At 33.1% G+C, this 18,840-nt stretch overlaps 2 protein-coding genes across 2 annotated transcripts; one reads left to right on the top strand and one right to left on the bottom strand.

Moving 5' to 3' along the window:
• The first annotated feature begins 262 nt into the window (after window positions 1-262).
• Window positions 263-1,063, top strand: LOC117339230. The gene is made up of 2 exons (XM_033900744.1): window positions 263-460; window positions 734-1,063. Exons 1-2 carry the CDS (start codon window positions 263-265, stop codon window positions 1,061-1,063), a joined length of 528 nt encoding a protein of 175 aa, XP_033756635.1.
• A 10,066-nt stretch (window positions 1,064-11,129) lies between these two features.
• Window positions 11,130-18,785, bottom strand: LOC117330559 (thioredoxin, mitochondrial-like). The gene is given in 5 exon segments (XM_033888960.1): window positions 11,130-14,883; window positions 15,834-15,902; window positions 15,904-15,958; window positions 16,434-16,740; window positions 18,715-18,785. Coding segments are annotated over 4 exon segments (501 nt in total). The 5' UTR covers window positions 16,697-16,740; window positions 18,715-18,785; the 3' UTR covers window positions 11,130-14,769.
• Between the last annotated feature and the right edge of the window lie 55 nt (window positions 18,786-18,840).

Raw genomic sequence — 18,840 nt, 5'->3', positions numbered from 1 at the left:
GTCTCCCTGGGAAGTGCAAGGCCTGGATTTACCAGCATGTAATCCTACCTAGACTTATGTGGCTGCTGCTGATTTACGAGGTTCCTGTTACGAAAGTGGAGGGGTTAGAGAAATCAGTTACAATTTTAGCAGTTATCTGAGGCGATGGATTGGAGTTGCATCAGGTTTCACTTCTGTTGGGCTGTATGGAAAATCAACTCAACTTTAGATACTAATTTCATCCATAGTCGAGGAATTTAAGGTCGCAAAATGTCACCTCGTCATGACCTTGAGAGATTCTGCAGATTCCAGAGTCAGTGGTGCATGTGTCCAAACCAGGACAGGAAGGAAGTGGTCGGCATCAACATCTGTAGACCAGGCTGAAAGCAAAGGCAGTGGAATTTGGGAAGCAAGGAGCGTGGATGAAATGGGACTTACCCGACTGGAAATTATCATGGTCGGAACTGTGGAAAAAAGACCAGTACAGGGTAGCTTTCCTGTTAAGGGTCGTGTATGACAAGCTACCGTCCCCGGCGAATCTTCATCAGTGGCGGCTCACTGAGGACCCCAGTTGTCAACTGTGTGGGAATCGGGGAACAATGTCCCACATCCTTTCAGGGTGTCCGGTAGCATTGTCACAGGGACGGTATGGATGGCGTCATGACAAGGTCCTGCGCGAGCTTGCTATCATAGTAGACGCAGAAAGAAGCGCCAAAAGATAGCAGTAGGTCAGGAAAAGGTCTTCTTGAGGCAGGGGGAAACAGCAGAGGCGAAGAAACCAGTTATTCCATCATTACTGGACAGAGGAAGGGACTGGGAGTTGAAAGTGGACATGGATGGGAGACTTGTGTTCCTAGGTATTGTGGAAAAAACACTTCTACCAGACATGGCTCTCACGGCGACCCAGTCCAAGATTCTTATCCTAGTGGAACTCACTGTACCGTGGGAGGAGAATTGTGAAGAGGCACATGAGAGGAAGAACCTAAAATACGCTGACCTGACATCAGACTGTAGAGAAAAGGGCTGGAAGGTATGGATGATTGCAGTTGAGGTCGGTTGCAGTGGATTCAAGCACAGTCGGTGAGCCGGTTGTTGCAACAACTAGGAATGCTGGGAAAGGTCAAGTCATCGGCCTTGAGAAAACTTGAAGAGGCAGCAGAAAGGGCATCATGCTGGGTATGGCACCTTCGGATCGACAAAGGCTGGAAGCCAGGATCCATCGAGTAGTGGCTTGTCCACCACCAACCGGAGGATGTCGTGGTTCAGGGTTGAAACATCCGAGGAAAGTTGGCGACCACCTGATGACGATGGAAACTGGTATCGAGCACCACGGGGCAGTAAAACCAGGCAGTTACAGACGATGTTCTGGAAAAGAAGCAGCATTAGATCGGCTGTAAGTTATCATATGGGTATAGTGATGTTGATATTTTGCTCGTCAGCTGAAAGGCCGCAAGGCCGTTATAGCGGACGTAAAACCCGTTAAAGATGCTACACCTCCGACAAAGTGTAATAAATTGTTATTATTTTGACAATAATTGACATTTAGTCCATATATGTATGCCTATTTAAGACCTACAAATAAATCAATAATTTTATAACGTCAAATATTGTCGGAATGAAACCAAGAAGATTCGAACTTTTGAACATTATCATCTACTTTGCATACACTTGATCGCAGTGCATTCTGGGAAGAGATTTACATAAAGAAGAAAACAAATATGGTGGATTTTTTTTTTATTCAGCTGGGACAACTATATACATGTATATTGCCTGTTGCCTAACTTAATTAATTGCGAGGTTTTAATGCAAATAGCAAATAAACATTTCAATATTATCCGTTGGGAAGGTCGCCCACAAACGGAAACGCTTTCTTAGCTTTACCCCTTCGGCTTCGGCCCCATTTCGCTGGATTGATACAGGTGTGATTTATCAACAAGTTTAAGCTGATGAACTATAAATAGTGAATATGCAATCACTACATATCACAAAAGAAATCCTAACAATTGATGCAATCGCATCATATGCCTAGAGTTTTCAGTAAATATGACAACAGACCGAACGTTACACTACGTACAGTTGAGTGTAAGCTAACCTTTACACCCTAGTGCACTCGTAGTGCACTACATTTAACTAGTAGTGCACTACATTTAAGTTACAGGTAAACTAGTAGTGCACTACGTCCAGTCAGGTGTAACCACAAATCCCCCTATACAGGTAATGGACAGTGCCACTGGACACCTGTGTTAGATACCTGTATTTGTTACATATACAGCCCTGTGTAAATTGACTGCCTTATTTCTGTCATCCTGACTTTACCAGGTATATTTAAGTCTTGATAAAATTTTATCTAGAATTAACTGAAAACAAAATTGACTGCGGTTCTTATATGATATATTGTACAAGAGGAATTAAAACTCTATCAATTGGATTTGTAGTGGTTTTTTTTATCATTATCATTTTTGACAAAATTTCATGATAGTGTAAAATTAAGGTTTATCTTTCTGATTTCAAAATTTTGATGCTTTTCATTTATCTTTTTAGATGTAGTTAATATACATTTTATATTAATGATTAATTCTACCTTAGGCCTTGATGACTGTAGATTTTTTTCTCAAGTACACTGTATATGTAATTGTATGTATATTCTAATATTTATTATTTTATCAGACAAAAATATTTTTAAATTCAATCTATTGTTACGTCACTAATATCTGTTAATTCAACCATGAAATCATTTCATAGTACATAATCAAGAATCTTAGGTTTCGAATATATTCTCATCTATGTACTGTAAGAGACATATAATATCTACACAACAAGTTATGTACCTGTATGTATAATTGGTACTCTCAGGACGGCTCATTCCCCGAACACCAACTCTGGTAAAGACAAAGGAAGGTGTTTATGTAGGAAGTTCTTTGAAGTAAAGTTATAGTCTGTTTCAATATGGAATACCAACTCAGGTAAGAAATAGGGTCAACTCAGGTAAATGTATCAGCTATAGTTTTCTAAATTCAAAGTACTATCAATCTATCATAGAGATTATTTATATATATATAATTAACTAGTAATAATGAAATGGCAATATTATATAAATAAATATATGTAATTTCAAAGCACTATGGCTAACTGTATGTTTTACTATCAATAATGACAATATCAAATCAAGATATATAGATAAAAATAAATAAAATTATAAATTACTTTCTAAATTCAAAGCACAAATTATAAATTGCTAATGACAACATATGTCCATGATCAACTTAACGTTGACCTGTGTGTTCGACATTCCGTGTATGATAAACAAAACTTATAACTAACAGATACACACAAGGATATTACAATTGTTCTACAAGAACTGATCTATAAAGTAATTATATGATAAACCTGTATTAACTAAACCTGAAACAGATACCATTTTACAAGAATATTACAATAGTTCTGCAGTAACTGATCTATATAGCGTGAAATCTGAAAAATCCAATACAATATATGTAAAGCTATTCTAAGTAAGATAAATAAATAAACAAAAACGATTACTTCAAACTTAACCTGAAACAGATACAACTTTTAAAGAATACTACAACAATTCAACAATAACTTAATTATCTATACAAATCTGAAAAACGGACAAAGTTAATCAATATGAAAAAAAAAATACAAAAACTAACTAATATACAATTGCTTTACAGTGAAAAAGTATGAATTTAAGATTCCGTAATAATGCCTATTTAAATGTTGATAATAAGATATACATATTGAATATTTACACTTTAAATAAAAAATGGTTCAAGGCTGAATTTGCTAAAATAATACAAAATAATGTAAATAAGGCTGAATTTGTTAAAATGATATAAAAGAATATAAATTAAGCAATCGTATATACATTGTATTTACGTATTTACACTAAATCTGAAAACAAGCACAAATTAAAGCGATAGGACACAAAATTAAAAAAAAATGTTACAGTTTGATTACAGAAAATATGATTCAAAAGTTTTCAATGATAGATTTTACAAATGTTTTACAATTCAAGATTCAGTAAGTACATATGTATGCCAAGATGTTGATATTTCAAATATCAAAGCAAAATATGATGAATTTCCAAAGTGTTATATCTATGTCTCTGGTTTTATACATTATTTCTAAACAGTTTGGCAATCATTAACAGGTAATTATAATGATGTTCTGATCACCAAACAGGTGAGCTGACTTACCCGTGTTCTGATTTACCTGTGTTCTTACACTGAGAACATTTCTGTAACAGACTATAACTCCCTATCAACACACCTTAACCCCTATGTAAACACCCCAACCTAACCAGAGTTGGTGTTCAGGAAAGACCCCCTCAGGACATGCTTGTTGTCATGGTCACCTGGGCACCAGGGCCCAAATCCCACCTCACCACCACCTTATGATGGACCTCCATAACACCTTACCTATATACAATTGTACATGTGTCAGATGAGGATCAGTCTTACTGTGTGCCTGTTTTAACACCTGGCTATAGTTTTGTCAAGTCCCCAATCACCCCCCAGGGGTCCATTTATAAGATTTTATTGGTTCACTCATGACATATATACATATGTAACAAGAGGTCATAAAGGGGAAAAAGAGAACTATTGGATGGACAAAGTAATCAATAGACAAATCAAGATAAATCATAGAAATCATGAATTATTCTAATGTTCTTTACATACTTAAAAGCTTAATTACTCTTTGGATAAAACGACTTACTTTACTTAACAAACCTGAATTACATATAGAGAACATTCCTTTCATTTTGTCACAATTAGGATTAGTATAATAATATTTTGGTATATAAATTGCTCGTAGTGCTACAACAGAATCATTTTTACAGACATATAGATAGTGGTACTCATCACCAACACAGTTTGTACAGAGAGGACATAACCTTTCCTCGCGAGGAACGTTATTCCATCTCCCTGTCTCTATAGGAAATTTTAAATTAGAAGTTCTAAATTTACACAAATATCTTCGGTCGTTATGATTCAATTTCAATAGGTATGGTTCAAAATTAAACTGAGATTTATACAAAGAATATACTTGTCCTCGCGAGGAGCTATCAATTTCATTAAACCATTTTTGAACAAATTGATCTTGAAGTCTTTGTTTAATGATTATTTTAAGATATTCTCTATTACTTGTACAAGAATGTTGAAGTAACCATATATCATTAAAACCAGTATTGTTCAATATGTCTCGTATATATAATAACCATCTAGAACTAAATACTGAATCCTGATGTAACTTGTACATTAATTTATACATTGTAGTAGATAATTTCATTTCGCCTGTTATGAGTTTATGCCAAAACATAATCATTCTTGTTTTTATTTCAATTTCTAAAGGGTACCTACCCAATTCACCATATACCATATAATTTGGCGTACTTGTGCGAACATTTAAAATCCTTTTACAAAACTGTAAGTGTATTTTTTCAATAATCTTAGTATTTTCGTAGCCCCAGATTTCACATGCATATAACAAAATTGGCATAACAAGTGCATCAAATAGTTTTAACTGCAGATCTATCGGTAATGAAATATTTCTAATTTTTGTATACAATGCGTACATGGCTTTCTTTGCTTGTTCCGATAATTTACTTCTGGCTTTTGTGAAAACACCATTATAATTTAACATTAATCCAAGATATGTATAGGAGTCTTGTATATCTAAACTCTCATTATTGAATTAAAAGTTGACGTTTCTTCGACTTTTTCTTTTTTCAAATATTATTACTTTTGTTTTTTGCGTGTTAACCGAAAGTTTCCATTCATCACAATAGTTTTGAAATTCGTTTAATGCATTCTGTAACCCATCTGGTGTTGCAGCCATAAGAACAGTATCATCAGCATATAATATAACAAACAGTTTTACATACAAATCCAGGTTTTGTTCACTTAGTGTATATACATCATTCAAAAACGGAACATTATGTTGGTCAAGAAAAGTTTCTAAATCATTAAGAAACAAGGAAAACAAAAATGGTGACAAATGTTCCCCTTGTTTTACCCCGACATCACACATGAAGAAATCAGACTTGTCATTACCGTTAATTACACAAGATTTTGTATTTTGATAAAGATTATAAATGACCTTGAATATTTTCCCCGTTATTCTACTATTCTGAAGTTTTCTCCATAACCCCGCTCTCCACACAGTGTCGAACGCCTTTTTAAAGTCAATGAAGGAGCAATATAGTTTTTTACCCTTCGAGAAATATAAAGAAATTAATGAATGTAATATGAAAATATTTTCGGTGGTAGAATATCCCTTTCGGAATCCGGCTTGGGCGGATGACACTAGATTGATTTTATCGGCCAATTTGGTTAATCTATCATTAACTATAGAGGTAAATACCTTTCCCAAACAAGATACAAGTGTTATCGCTCGATAATTATCTGGGTCCCTAGGGTCTCCTTTGTTCTTATATATTGGTTTAATTATACCTACAGTCCATTCCTGAGGCACTCTTCCAGTATTAAGAATTATATTAAATAGGTCTGTATATAGAGGCAAACATATGTCTATAGTACTTTTTATGTATTCATTTCGTATTTCGTCAATTCCACTAGCTTTATTATTTTTAAGATTTTCTATAGCGTTTATTATTTCCGCTGCAGTAATTTCTGAATTAAGGTCTTCAGTGAAATCATCCTCATCATCTAAGAAAGTAATATCAATATTATCATCTTCATAATTGGCCGAGTTCAATTTTTTGAAATAATCGTAAAGTTCATTTATCGGTATTTTACTTTGACACGTTTTTGATTGGCCTGAGACCTTATTTAGCATATCCCATAAAAACTTTGGATTGTTTTTTACAGAGTCTCTTAATTTATTCTCCATATTAAATGTATACTTTTTATATTCTTTATTTACTGCTTTTCTATAAATACGACTTCTCCTTTTTAGTTCGTTTTTATTCGCAAAATTTTTTATTCTGCTATAATTTTGTTTGGCAGTATGAAATTCTTTACGAAGTTTTCTACAATTAGCCGTAAACCATGGTTTATTATTATCATTTCTTCTGACTTTGTGTACAGGTTTACGTCCAAATGACATGTTAGCAGCGGTAGTGAATAAAGCACTAATACTTTTAGAAACATTATCAATTTCTGCACCTGTTACCAAATCTGGTTGTTTAGTTTTAAGGGTTTTTACATATTCTTCTAGCTCGGCAAATTGGTTACCTTCATCAGTTGCTATGAAATTAGTAAAATCATTTTTCAGTTCTTCCTTCCATTTCACATAGCTACTGTTTTTATCATTTGAATTATCATATTTATTGTTATCCTGTTCGAGTTGCATGTTAAATTCAAATTCTATTCTGTTATGTACATCGGACAATACCGGGTTATAATCAAGTACTTTAAAGTTTTTTACTACTTGAAACAAATCAGAGGTGAGCAGCAAATAATCGATTAATGAGGAGTCATGACACGTGTTCTTCCCATGTAGTCGATCATACCCAATTCTTCCATTTGCTATATACATATTATTATTTTTACAAAAGTCCAATAATTTATTACCGTGAATATTAGATTTCGAAGTGCATTCACTAGAACGTTGCAAAGGTATGTTATTAGACATCAATTTTTCATAATCATACATGATTTTATGAAGTTCATCACTTTCATTTACATTCAAAATATCAAGAAGGGAAGCATCCGGTACAATATAATCTTGCTTCCTCTCAGTTTTTGCATTAAAATCTCCTATCAGGGCTACCTTGGTGCTATTATTACAAAAGCTGATCATTTCCGACTCGATTTCCATGAATGCATCAGGCGACGAGTATTTAGAATTCTCTGGTGGAATATAGCATGCTGTGCCAGGCTCCTCTGCCTTACCTACCTGTAATTAGCATCTAACACTACCCATATATAATATCTGCATGTGGATGTTTTTTTTTCAAAAAATTATAGGTTTTTTGTTGTTTTGGTTTTGGGTTGTTGTGTTTTTTTGTGAATCATCCAAAAAATAATAATTTTTTATATACATTTTTCTTCACAATAGAAGATATTCAATAAATATAGTTTATAAGCTGATTTTCTTTAATTACAAGAAGAGGTAAAATCCCCATCAGTTATACATGTTAAGGTAGAGAACAATTAATCATGTCCTTAATGTAACAGGGAAACACTTAAATACTGATCAAAATGTATCCCAAAATACTGTAACTGTAAACTGTGAACTGTAAAAAAACTTAAGGTCCACATGATCCACATGTGTTATAATATATGTGTTAGCAGGTAACTTTATAGAAGAAAATTATGAAATTACGAATACAAGTGTTGTATAATTCAAGTGTTGTATGACAAGTACAGCTCCAGATACATGAACATGTACATTTTTGTATGTGTGATATAGAAGCTTAAAACTGTTGCCCTCCCCCTCCCCAAGTTTGCCAGTATTTCATAACAAAAATGACATTAATTTTTCCCTTAGGCCATTATCTCATTCTGTGTTACCTGTAACTGATACAATGTACCTGGAATCAGATCCAATATGTTAGATCTTCAAAGTATTAGATACCTGCACACAGGTACATGTACAGATTTCAACTTCTTCAGTAAAGGAAGATGGAAGGTGTATTACAAGTAACATATACCTTTGATAAACTTAAAATTTTGAAATGTAGAACTGTAATGATCACTTAATTATCAGTACATTCAAAGAATCTCTTTATTTACATGTTAAATCAATGTTTAATCAATTTCTTTTCGTGTTCAGGTTTCTGACTTTAAGCATTGGATGTATACACATAGAATGTACACCATATATTATGGGCTTAATAAGGTTTTAATAAGCATAATATCACATCAAAAATGAAATTATGAATATGCTGCTGAATTTAATCTGAAATTAAAACTACAATAAAAATTAAATGTATCAAATTGAAAATGTCCAAGTAACGATAATTGTTTTCAAATGTTTTATTATATATTTCATGTGATGAAAACAAAATTACTGGAATTATACATGTGAAATATATAACTGATTAATCATTTCAAAATATAAAGAACCAAAGATAAATGAAACTTGGCTTGAACAATTTAACTTAGTTAAAGGATTTACAAAGTAAATTTGTCTTAACTTAGTTACAGTGTATAATCAACAAGAATAGAAAGGTTGAAATATAACATCAAACTAAACTTCCAAAACCTTTTTAATAACTCTTTGAATATAACTGGTAGATAGCCTTATATAGGTAGCCTTGGGTACTGCTCAGTACATGTATGGGGGTTTTGCTGTTCATCACCTCTTAGGGTGTAGTGCACTACTAGTTTACCTGTAGTTTAAATGTAGTGCACTGCTAGTTTAAACGTAGTGCACTAGGTGTAAAGGTTAGCTTACACTCAACTGTATGTGTGTACGTTACACACTTGCATCTTCAACAAAAACTCAACTGTGTCATTTCCGCATGAGTTCCGATTCCATTGTCGTTTATAATTCCACCGGTCTGTGCAGTCTCTGATTGAAATCCTTCCCTTTCTTTTTTCTCTTTTCATAATCTAATTTATGCTTCCTTATTTCTGGAGATGTTAGGCTAACACATGTTGCCTTCCTCGCCTCGCCATGTGGTTCCAACTTCCTGTTTTCAGCGCATGCGCAATCAGCATTTCATTCAATATGGAGGCGGAGTGAAATGGAATTTCTTCGGGACGCAATTTTTTTTTTCTTCTTTAAATTTTAAAGATAAATTAGAAGATGAAACTTTGCGAGGGTGGTAATAATGTCAAGTGTGTAACTTTTATTCCTGAAGAAAAATGCATACGAGTCTATTCGTGTTTTTAATTGATAAAAAATACTATCTGTCCAAGGTGTAGCACCTTTAAATAAATAAATAAATAAATGGATATTTTGTGTCATAAGGATATTGTACTTTGTAGGGATCAGTTCAACATGAACATAGTGTCTGGCACAAATAACTTGAATGTTTATACATCTATCTTCAATGATGGAATGTTAATTTATAGCTTTTTATGATCATACTTATATATAATGCACTGCAAAATGTGACTTAAGGGATTGTCATGTACAATATGTAGATAACTTATATAATACTATAAACAGATCCCTATATAGAGTGACATATAAGAACAGATTAATAATACTTTTCTATACAAATATTATATAATGACCTGTGAAAGGCAAGTTGGTTTTATGCATAATATTGGAAATGTTTTTAGTGTCTCGTAAGTCTGATAAGGCTGGACATTTTAATGTATTATATGTATGTGAATTAAAAACTTTTATGTATCTAAAGTGTGTGACACTTAACCTATCTTATCTATATCTCCCTGCACTGGCTGATAGCAAGGCCTTCTATAATCGAAAGATAACTGAAACAGCTATTAACATAACACTGACCTCCGGGTCATTATTTCACTCTTAACACTAGCCCTTTTCTCAAATCTATGGGCCGAAATCCAACATAAATATGTTTAATTATAATAAGATTAAGTAAACTGTACTTATCACCATTAGACATTAGGGACTTACAGTTGTTTGTCCGGAAATCTAAATCTTTCACGAATCACGCACAAGTAGTTTACACGCAAAGACACGTTCACAGAGCGATAACTCCAATAGGAATGGTGAATCTTTACGTTTGCTAGCCACACGGCACACGACATTTCTGAAAATAATCAAATGTTGTTTCAATGAAAAATGTTTTGTTGAATACAAACATTGCGTTGGTTATTTTATTTTCACAGTTTTTTCGATTAAAATTGGTTTCGCAGCACAGTTCGTTGAAAATTATAATAGCGAGAAAATATCACAGATCTTCACTTTGGAAAAGTGCATCTTTCGAACAGACACATGTGGATGCTTGATGTAGCGGCTATATGTTCACCTTTAGAACTTGAAACACATGTCAAGAAAAGTGGTCGAACATTCTCTATCAAGCCTCGGGGAAGTAATATGAGACAATATTCATTAAAGGACTGGATATGTATAGTGCCCCTTATATACGCGATATTTTTTAAGTGAAAACGTAAACGACAGAGACTTGGCAAAATGTATGTCTTTTGGTCCCGGTATATTAGGATGGAGGATATGCTAAGTCTCTCTGCTTCTTTACTGATGATGAGCTGAAGACAGATTACTACAAAGAATTATGTGCAATGATTTTATCTACCATTTATGTCATTACATATTTATTTCATGCGTGCACTAATAATCTTTGAAATTACATAATCATCTCATTTAAGATTTCAATCAGGGACATACACGCACAACATACAATTATGTACATGTTTCAACACAAGGATAATTATATCAGAGACGTACAATGAAAAATGTACATGCACAATGTATACACAATGCCAATCTCAGTATATATATTCTGTTTAAACAAATTTAATTTACCATGTAGAAAAAAAACCCATAAAACGGCAAAATAACTCAGAAACACGCAAGCAGCAGAAGAAGGGGAGCTATAGGTTTCCTCCCTGCTCGTTCGTCCGTCTCCGTCTGTCTACCAAATTGTCCGCAATTTTCTCATCCATGCTTCCAGGTATGTTGTGAAAGATGGTATACGTAACTTCGGTAGGAGTAGCTAGGAGTTTAAGGGAGTGAGTGTTCCATCATCACAGGGACGTTTGTGCTGGACTGATCATGTGGTTATTGTTCAGGGACAGCGGTTATGTAATACTGGTATACAGTTGGCAGTGCCCATCTCACTACAGATGTAGACATGCGGACTTTTCAACATTTAATTCAAATGACAGATCAAGAGATATTCTTAAACTCCCTAAGAAAGAATTAAAACTTCCCTAATTTTCTATTGAGAAAACACCTTCTAATTGATCTCTGAATATTAATTATAAGTCTATCCCATAATGTTGTGGGGCCAAAACATACACTGTACAACATCTGGTTTAAAGTAAGGTGAACTCATCATATTATGATAATCAACAATAAAACAATAACATGTGTTGCAATTTGGTTGAGCTTAATTTTTAGATAAATATAATTGTACGAACTGTCATGTATATGTACATGAATTACTCAGTATACACATCTTTATCATAGTCTTTAGAGGGCTTGTATATCAAATACCCATCATGAAATAATTACAATGGTACAAAAGGAATAGAATACTGTCTTTTGTGCACTTCAACAGAGCAAATGGAAGGTATAACCAGCACATCAGAAACTTGAACAAGAGGTAACATAGATCGAAGAGTGGGTTGAAATTCATCAGTTTTTAAAAGTAGGTCAAAGGTGATGGTCAATTTCAGTAGGTCCACAAATGTACCAATGGAAAGGCCTTGTCAAAAGTAACACACATGTGAAATACCGAAGTATTTTATTACTGTTTTATAAAAGCTTTGATAACCCCGCTGTCTACAGATGCTGACACCAAGAGTATAGTAATAGTTCACCAGGACGTCTTCCTTGTCACTATAACAATTCAATACCAGGTCATGTTAACACCAAGAGTGTAGTAATAGCTCTCCAGGACTTCGTCCCGACCACTATAACAATTCAATATCAGGTAATGTTAACATAAGTCAACACTTTGATCTCTTATAAACTTTTCTCACATTTCATTCAACACTGACGAATCAGAGACCACTAGGTAAGCTTGTGAATTGTTCAAGACTGTACCCTGCTAGCCAGTTGATTAAATATCATTTACATTCATAACAGTATTTTTTTGCTTTTAACACTTTAAATTGTGATATTCCTTTTTATGAAAATATACAATACATGTATTCCCAAATCATAAAACATTATTTTAACCTACAAATTTGACAAGATCTCTTTTTTCAAATGGAAATGAAAACATCTCAAACTCCAGAAAACCTTCAAGTAACCTACATGTACTACTCCTATCATTTCATTCGTGAACAATAAAATTTCAAATTCTGGGACCTTCCACTCTGAATACACGTGCAGCCTTCGATAATGGATCATTCAAGAAATGGAGATAATCGATCAAGAAATTTATAGTAATTCTGAACAGTAGCTGTAAGTGTGTTAAGTTTCTGATTAGGACTATCATGGCCCAGTTATTCAAAAGGTTATCATAGTCTAATCCTAGTTTAACAACAAGTCTATATCCTGATAAAATCATTTCTGGCAAAACTATCCTGACTAAAGTTTATGAAATTTTGTAGCACTCTTCAATTTCTTTCCACTTGCCTATTTTACCTTGCATACAAAGGTTTTGAGCAGAAGGGATAAATGAGATATTCACTAATCAAGTAATTAAGCTAATCACCTTTTGAACAACTGGACCCAGGTAATTAATGAAGTCAGTTCAGCATGCACTTCAAATATTTACTTACAGTAGCTAGCACTGACCTCAATTTGACCTCAGATGGTTGAAATGTAATTTTGTACAAAAGATGATAGTTGTAATTGTAGTAAGCTTAAGGAAACTTTGATAATCAAGTCAATAGAAAGAACTAGGACATTGAAAATCTATCTACTTGTACTGTATTGTAACAGTGACCTCATTTTTGATACAGGTGGTTGAAAGGCAAATGTGTACAAGAGATGATTGTCGTGAGTGTACGATGCTTCAGGGTAATTGGATCATTGATGAAGTCAGTAGAGTGAGGACATTGTTTCATTACAAATGAACATGGCTATCCGAGCCGACAAGAGGATAATGCTTAAGGATTATCTTTACACATAAAATAATTTTTTCCAGGATTTAGCAATACATCATACATGTATAGAACAATATAGAATACAACTGTCTATATTTTTGTAATTGTATTATTTTGTATATTAATAATATTTTGCTTATTTTGTCTTTTAAATACATTGATTACTATGAAAATGTTTTACTACCAGATTTATATAGTATCAAACATAATGTCTATGCAAGGACAAATTTCTCATTTTAATCAAACAATGATAGAAATTTGAATATCTAGACTGCATATTACATTCAGGATTTTAATTGTCATAAAAGCAGAAATTGTATGGTTATATTTGTCAAAAAGTATATCACACTGATTCAATCTGTACCTTTGTGACATCAACAATTTCTCAAATTAATTTTATGAACTTAACTACATATCAATGCTACAAATATATCATAATGAAAAAAACAACAACACCCAAACCTAACTTGGTAGAATCTTACACTATATATAGATTTCATTTTCCTTCATCAACACCTAGTACATTGTATTCGGGAGACAATAAATAGTGGCTGTGGTCAGTATCTCAGGACTAATACAGTAAAATATCTACTGAATGAGAGGGCTCAGGTTTGATAAACTCAAACCCATATGGTGTTCTAATTATAACAGTACTATATAATAGAATATAGTTTCTCAAGCATATGCATGTATAGAATGTATTGCTGGAGTCCTCCATTAGATATATATCCAACAGCAATAGTCCTCATAGGGATAAGTGAAAATGATATACATGTACTCAGTAGAATACTTTTATGAAAAGTGTTCTCATCATAAAAAATTAATGCTTGGAAATATTTTCCTCACAACACAATTGAACACTGTTACATGGATTTAAATAAAACTATATGTGTCGTCATTCTTTTTTTCACAAAAAAAATTCACTTTTTTTTTTTTCACTTTCTTTTTAAAAGGGAAGGGTCTTCAGTCATTCACTTCTTTCTCATATCTTTGACATCTACTTTGAGTATATAGATAATAGTGATCTTCATTCAAATTTTGATTTCTCATAATATTTGCTTCAAGCATTCGATTTTACATCAATATAATTTGAGCTAGGTCTCTGCTTCATTTTCTCTCCAGTCTTTTCCACTCAGTGTATTAATTTCTCAATAAATGAGTTCAGTTTATCATCCTCTTGAAGTCCAATAAATCTAACCAGAACTGTCCCATTCTTTATTCCAAGAACTGTTGGTACACTCTTTATCTGCAGGAAAAAAATAATTCTGACGAATGTAATCTTTTTCAAAGGTTTCATAGACCTTTGAAGTTAAGATACTTCATTTTCTGTAAATTGAATCAAAACCCTTCCTTTATTTCTATATTTTTGCCGCTATACTGGTACGTGTTTCCTAACATAACATATTGTCATCATTATGTCAAAAGGTGTTATTCACTATATAATGTAAAGAAAACTTTTCTCAGAGTTAACCAAACATGACAGCCAAAAACAGAAAGTTTTTATAATTTTGCCCCTAAATAAGATAGTCCGAAATATGATAACATACTAAATTTTCTAATAGAAGGTTAGTAGAGATCATAGCGCTGAGATTAGATATAAAATTAATTAAACTAGCTGTCTCCTGCAATAACAAAGACAACAACATTCTGACATTAGACACAGGTGATTGAGTGCCATGTTCGAATATTTTGTGGCATGTAATTTCTGAAACAAGTTTGAATATTTTAATTATTACAAAACCTTAAAGAGGCTTACCCGCAGACGGACCGGTAAACGGCACATCTCCGATCACTAAATAAACTTCAGTACACGTTTCTATGTGACAAAATTAGAGGCTTTCCAACTTTATTTCTTGAAAACAATTACAGAATATGTATTTAAAAGACGTTTTAAAACTCAACCTGAGAGGGAAATGTATGGAATATAACGGCAAATCTTCTTTGTAAAGTTTATTTAGTGATCGGAGATGTGCCGTTTACCGGTCCGTCTGCGGGTAAGCCTCTTTAAGTAGCTATTGATATTAAAAAGCAGAATTTTCCATTTTCTCTAGTGTGACCATATACCTCATGTTTGATAACCAATATCAAGTAATGCATTATCCCGTATTGAAAAGCAAGTGCAGGTTTACTTTAATGACCAAAAATTAAATTGATGACATAATATAAACCTCCTTTCTATATATCAAAATACCTTACATCATATTCAAGAGCTAAGTCCATATTTTCATCCACATCTACTTTGGCTAGTGCAAATCTTTCCTCCTTTACTTGAGACAAGGGATTCCAAGCGTGGTCCTAACAGTTTACAAGGACCGCACCACCTGATTTTAGAGAAAAGGTAAAACTTGATTATCTGCAAGTTGATTAAACAAAGGGAAAAGATATCCTGAGGGATCTTAAACCCACTATCACTGATCTTCATTAGATCTGTATAAGTTTGAGTTTTCTGCGTTTTTTATCTATTCATAATCATCATAGTGTAACTAGAACACAGGGGCTTGGCACATAATCCCAATCCTATATGGTCAATATAATGCATTTTAATAAACACAAACATACCACGGGGGATTGGTGTCAAGTCCCTGTGGACTAGAGTAGTTAGATGTAGATCTTTCTGTTTTACTAAATCAGTACTGATCAGCTACAGAATTATATACTATATATAAATATAACATTCTTAACTGACATATGATTTTTTGAGAAAAATGCCAGCTGAGAAATAATAATATAAATCTTTAACTGTCAAATGCATGGAAATGGCAATGGATGAAAAAATTCAGTCAGTCATTCACTTACGATGCATGGAAGTCTACAACGATTGGGATACTACTTTCCATAACTCTTTTCTGGTAGTCTTTTGTATCCTGAACATTGAACGCCTCAAACTTTGTCTCTACTAGACACATTCTGGCAGGTGTTGTTGACAAACATTTTGGTGCTGTGACCAAAATATTTTGTGTACATCGTTGTAGGACAGCATAGGTCACATTTGATGTCGCCAATGGTTTTATCTGTGTTCCAAGTCGGGATGATATTCGGGTGAGAAAACGGCTGGCCATGTCTGTTGTTGTCTACCTTGGTCTTGAAAGTAAAATCGTTTGAACTAAAACAGATAGAAACATGTTGCGTTAATTTAATACATTATACATACAAGGGAAATTAATAATGGACCATTCATTAGACTTAAATCAGTATCTATTAATATATTCTTTGCTTCTTGAATTGACACGTACAGTTGAAATCCAAAGTCAAATGACAAAAGTCTGTAACTGTTTATATTTTGTAATTGTTTCCTCCTGACTACCAAACTTAAATACCTAATTATTTTCTAGGGAAAACTTCAGTGAAGGAATTTTATGAGAAACCTGTTTGTATTTTCATAACAAACACTTCTGATGATAAACAAAAACTACATTACTTTTTTCGAGTTACTTTGCTCTTTGTTACAGTGAACTGAGGCTAAACTCCAACATTGGAAATTTACACTGAAAGATATTATTGGCAGATACCTTGTAACATCTGGCATTATAACATCTGATAATAAATTGGTATGGTATCTGGATTGTTTACACTATACAAACATTATATGTACAACATATTGTGGACAGGTACAACATCTGTATTGATCTGTATTTTTAAATGATAAAAACCTATGATTTTGTTTTATACATTTATTTAAAACATTAGTAAATAAATCATTTATATTAGAAAAATGGAAATTTTAACCACTTCGGTTTGTCATAAATCTATTTTTTGTTGAACATTTGGACACTGCATTCATTTCAGGCATTAATATTGCCCACTTATGTTATTCTTCATATTCTGTACTTCTGAAAGTGTTTGGTTTCTTTGAATTTTGAATATTATAAAGAAATAAATTACATCAGAGTACTGGTAACTATTAAGTTTTTTTGTTCATGTACACAGGGTACATAATTTGAATTAGATATGTCATAACCCCCTTCCCTTTCTGCATAGTGTAGATATTGCCACAATCTATATACTGTTCTACATTAAAACTTAGAACTTATCATGGCAAGTCTGAGTATACAGTACACACTGTACTGTATGTATACTGGTATATTTACAATGTCCAAAACATACAGACTTATTGATACCCAATTTAATATCAGGTTTGGGAAAAACAATGAACTCGCTTATAATACACAAACTTGCCTATCATACACCAATTGAGGCATACGTGATGTATATGTAGTTTTGTTAATAAAAATAGCCAAAATCATTTTAAAATTAACTTATGAAAAATGTTCATCCAAGTTGCATTCATTTCATCATGAAGATCATTCAAATTAAAAAAACCAAAAATTTGTCATGTTGGAGTACACCAAAAATGGATGCAGTACTTTCGGAGAATAACATGAAATTTTTAAATAGACAATGCTTTCAGTAAACATATTTGTAAAATATTATCTACATGTACATGTACTTTTGTACCTTGTCGAAAATCAATCTGTGGTTAAATAAATTATTGCAAAATTCACTGCTTAAGCGATCTTTCCCATTTTTTTTGTAATAACCAAGAAGAAATCCATACTCCAACTGTCCTGAAATACGTGAGTTAGCGTACTATACGCAAGTTGATGGTTTTATCAAACCCGATTCTTCTTCTTCTTCAAATGGTCCCATGGCCCCCTCCAGAATTATCCCCGAGACACAAAGTTTGGATGCAGCTGACCCTGGGAGGTGGCATTTATGATATAAGGAGTTATATTTAAAACTGATTATATATTAATGCATATTTGGCTTCATATTTGAATTATAGTGAAATCTGCACAAGGAAATTCTGGCCGGACTTCACGTGTCCTATACACAGTTATTGTCGGTGCTCTACAGTAGTAGCTGGTGTCTGGTCTACGTGACAAAATCTGACGAAATGTTTGAAGTCAATCCCGTGTTGTCTTCAATTTGCCAAAATTTTGTATTGTCAACATTTGTCATCGTTCTAGAACTTGACGGTGTTGTTTAAGAACAAATCATATATAATTTTGTCACCATAAACTTCCATGAATGATACGTTGTTTCTCGTAAAAGATAAAAGAAACAGAAGTGAAGTTACCTTCGCCTTCATAAAATATCACCGGAAGTGTGTTCTACGTCACAATTGATGTGCACAAATTACTCTATCGGAATGTTTCTGATCTTTACCACAAATTGAAAGAATTAGTCAGAGTATTACCAAATG

The sequence above is a fragment of the Pecten maximus genome, chromosome 1 (assembly GCF_902652985.1).
Source record: "Pecten maximus chromosome 1, xPecMax1.1, whole genome shotgun sequence".
Lineage (NCBI taxonomy): Eukaryota > Metazoa > Mollusca > Bivalvia > Pectinida > Pectinidae > Pecten > Pecten maximus.
Note: the sequence above shows the minus strand (reverse complement) of the source record. Positions and strands in the feature narration are given on the sequence as shown.

Coding starts and splice junctions, on each gene's coding strand:
- LOC117339230 (XM_033900744.1), top strand. CDS start 263: ATGACCTTGAGAGATTCTGCAGATTCCAGAGTCAGTGGTGCATGTGTC. Junction 461..733: donor GAACTGTGGAAAAAAGACCA/GTACAGGGTAGC, acceptor TTCTTGAGGCAG/GGGGAAACAGCAGAGGCGAA.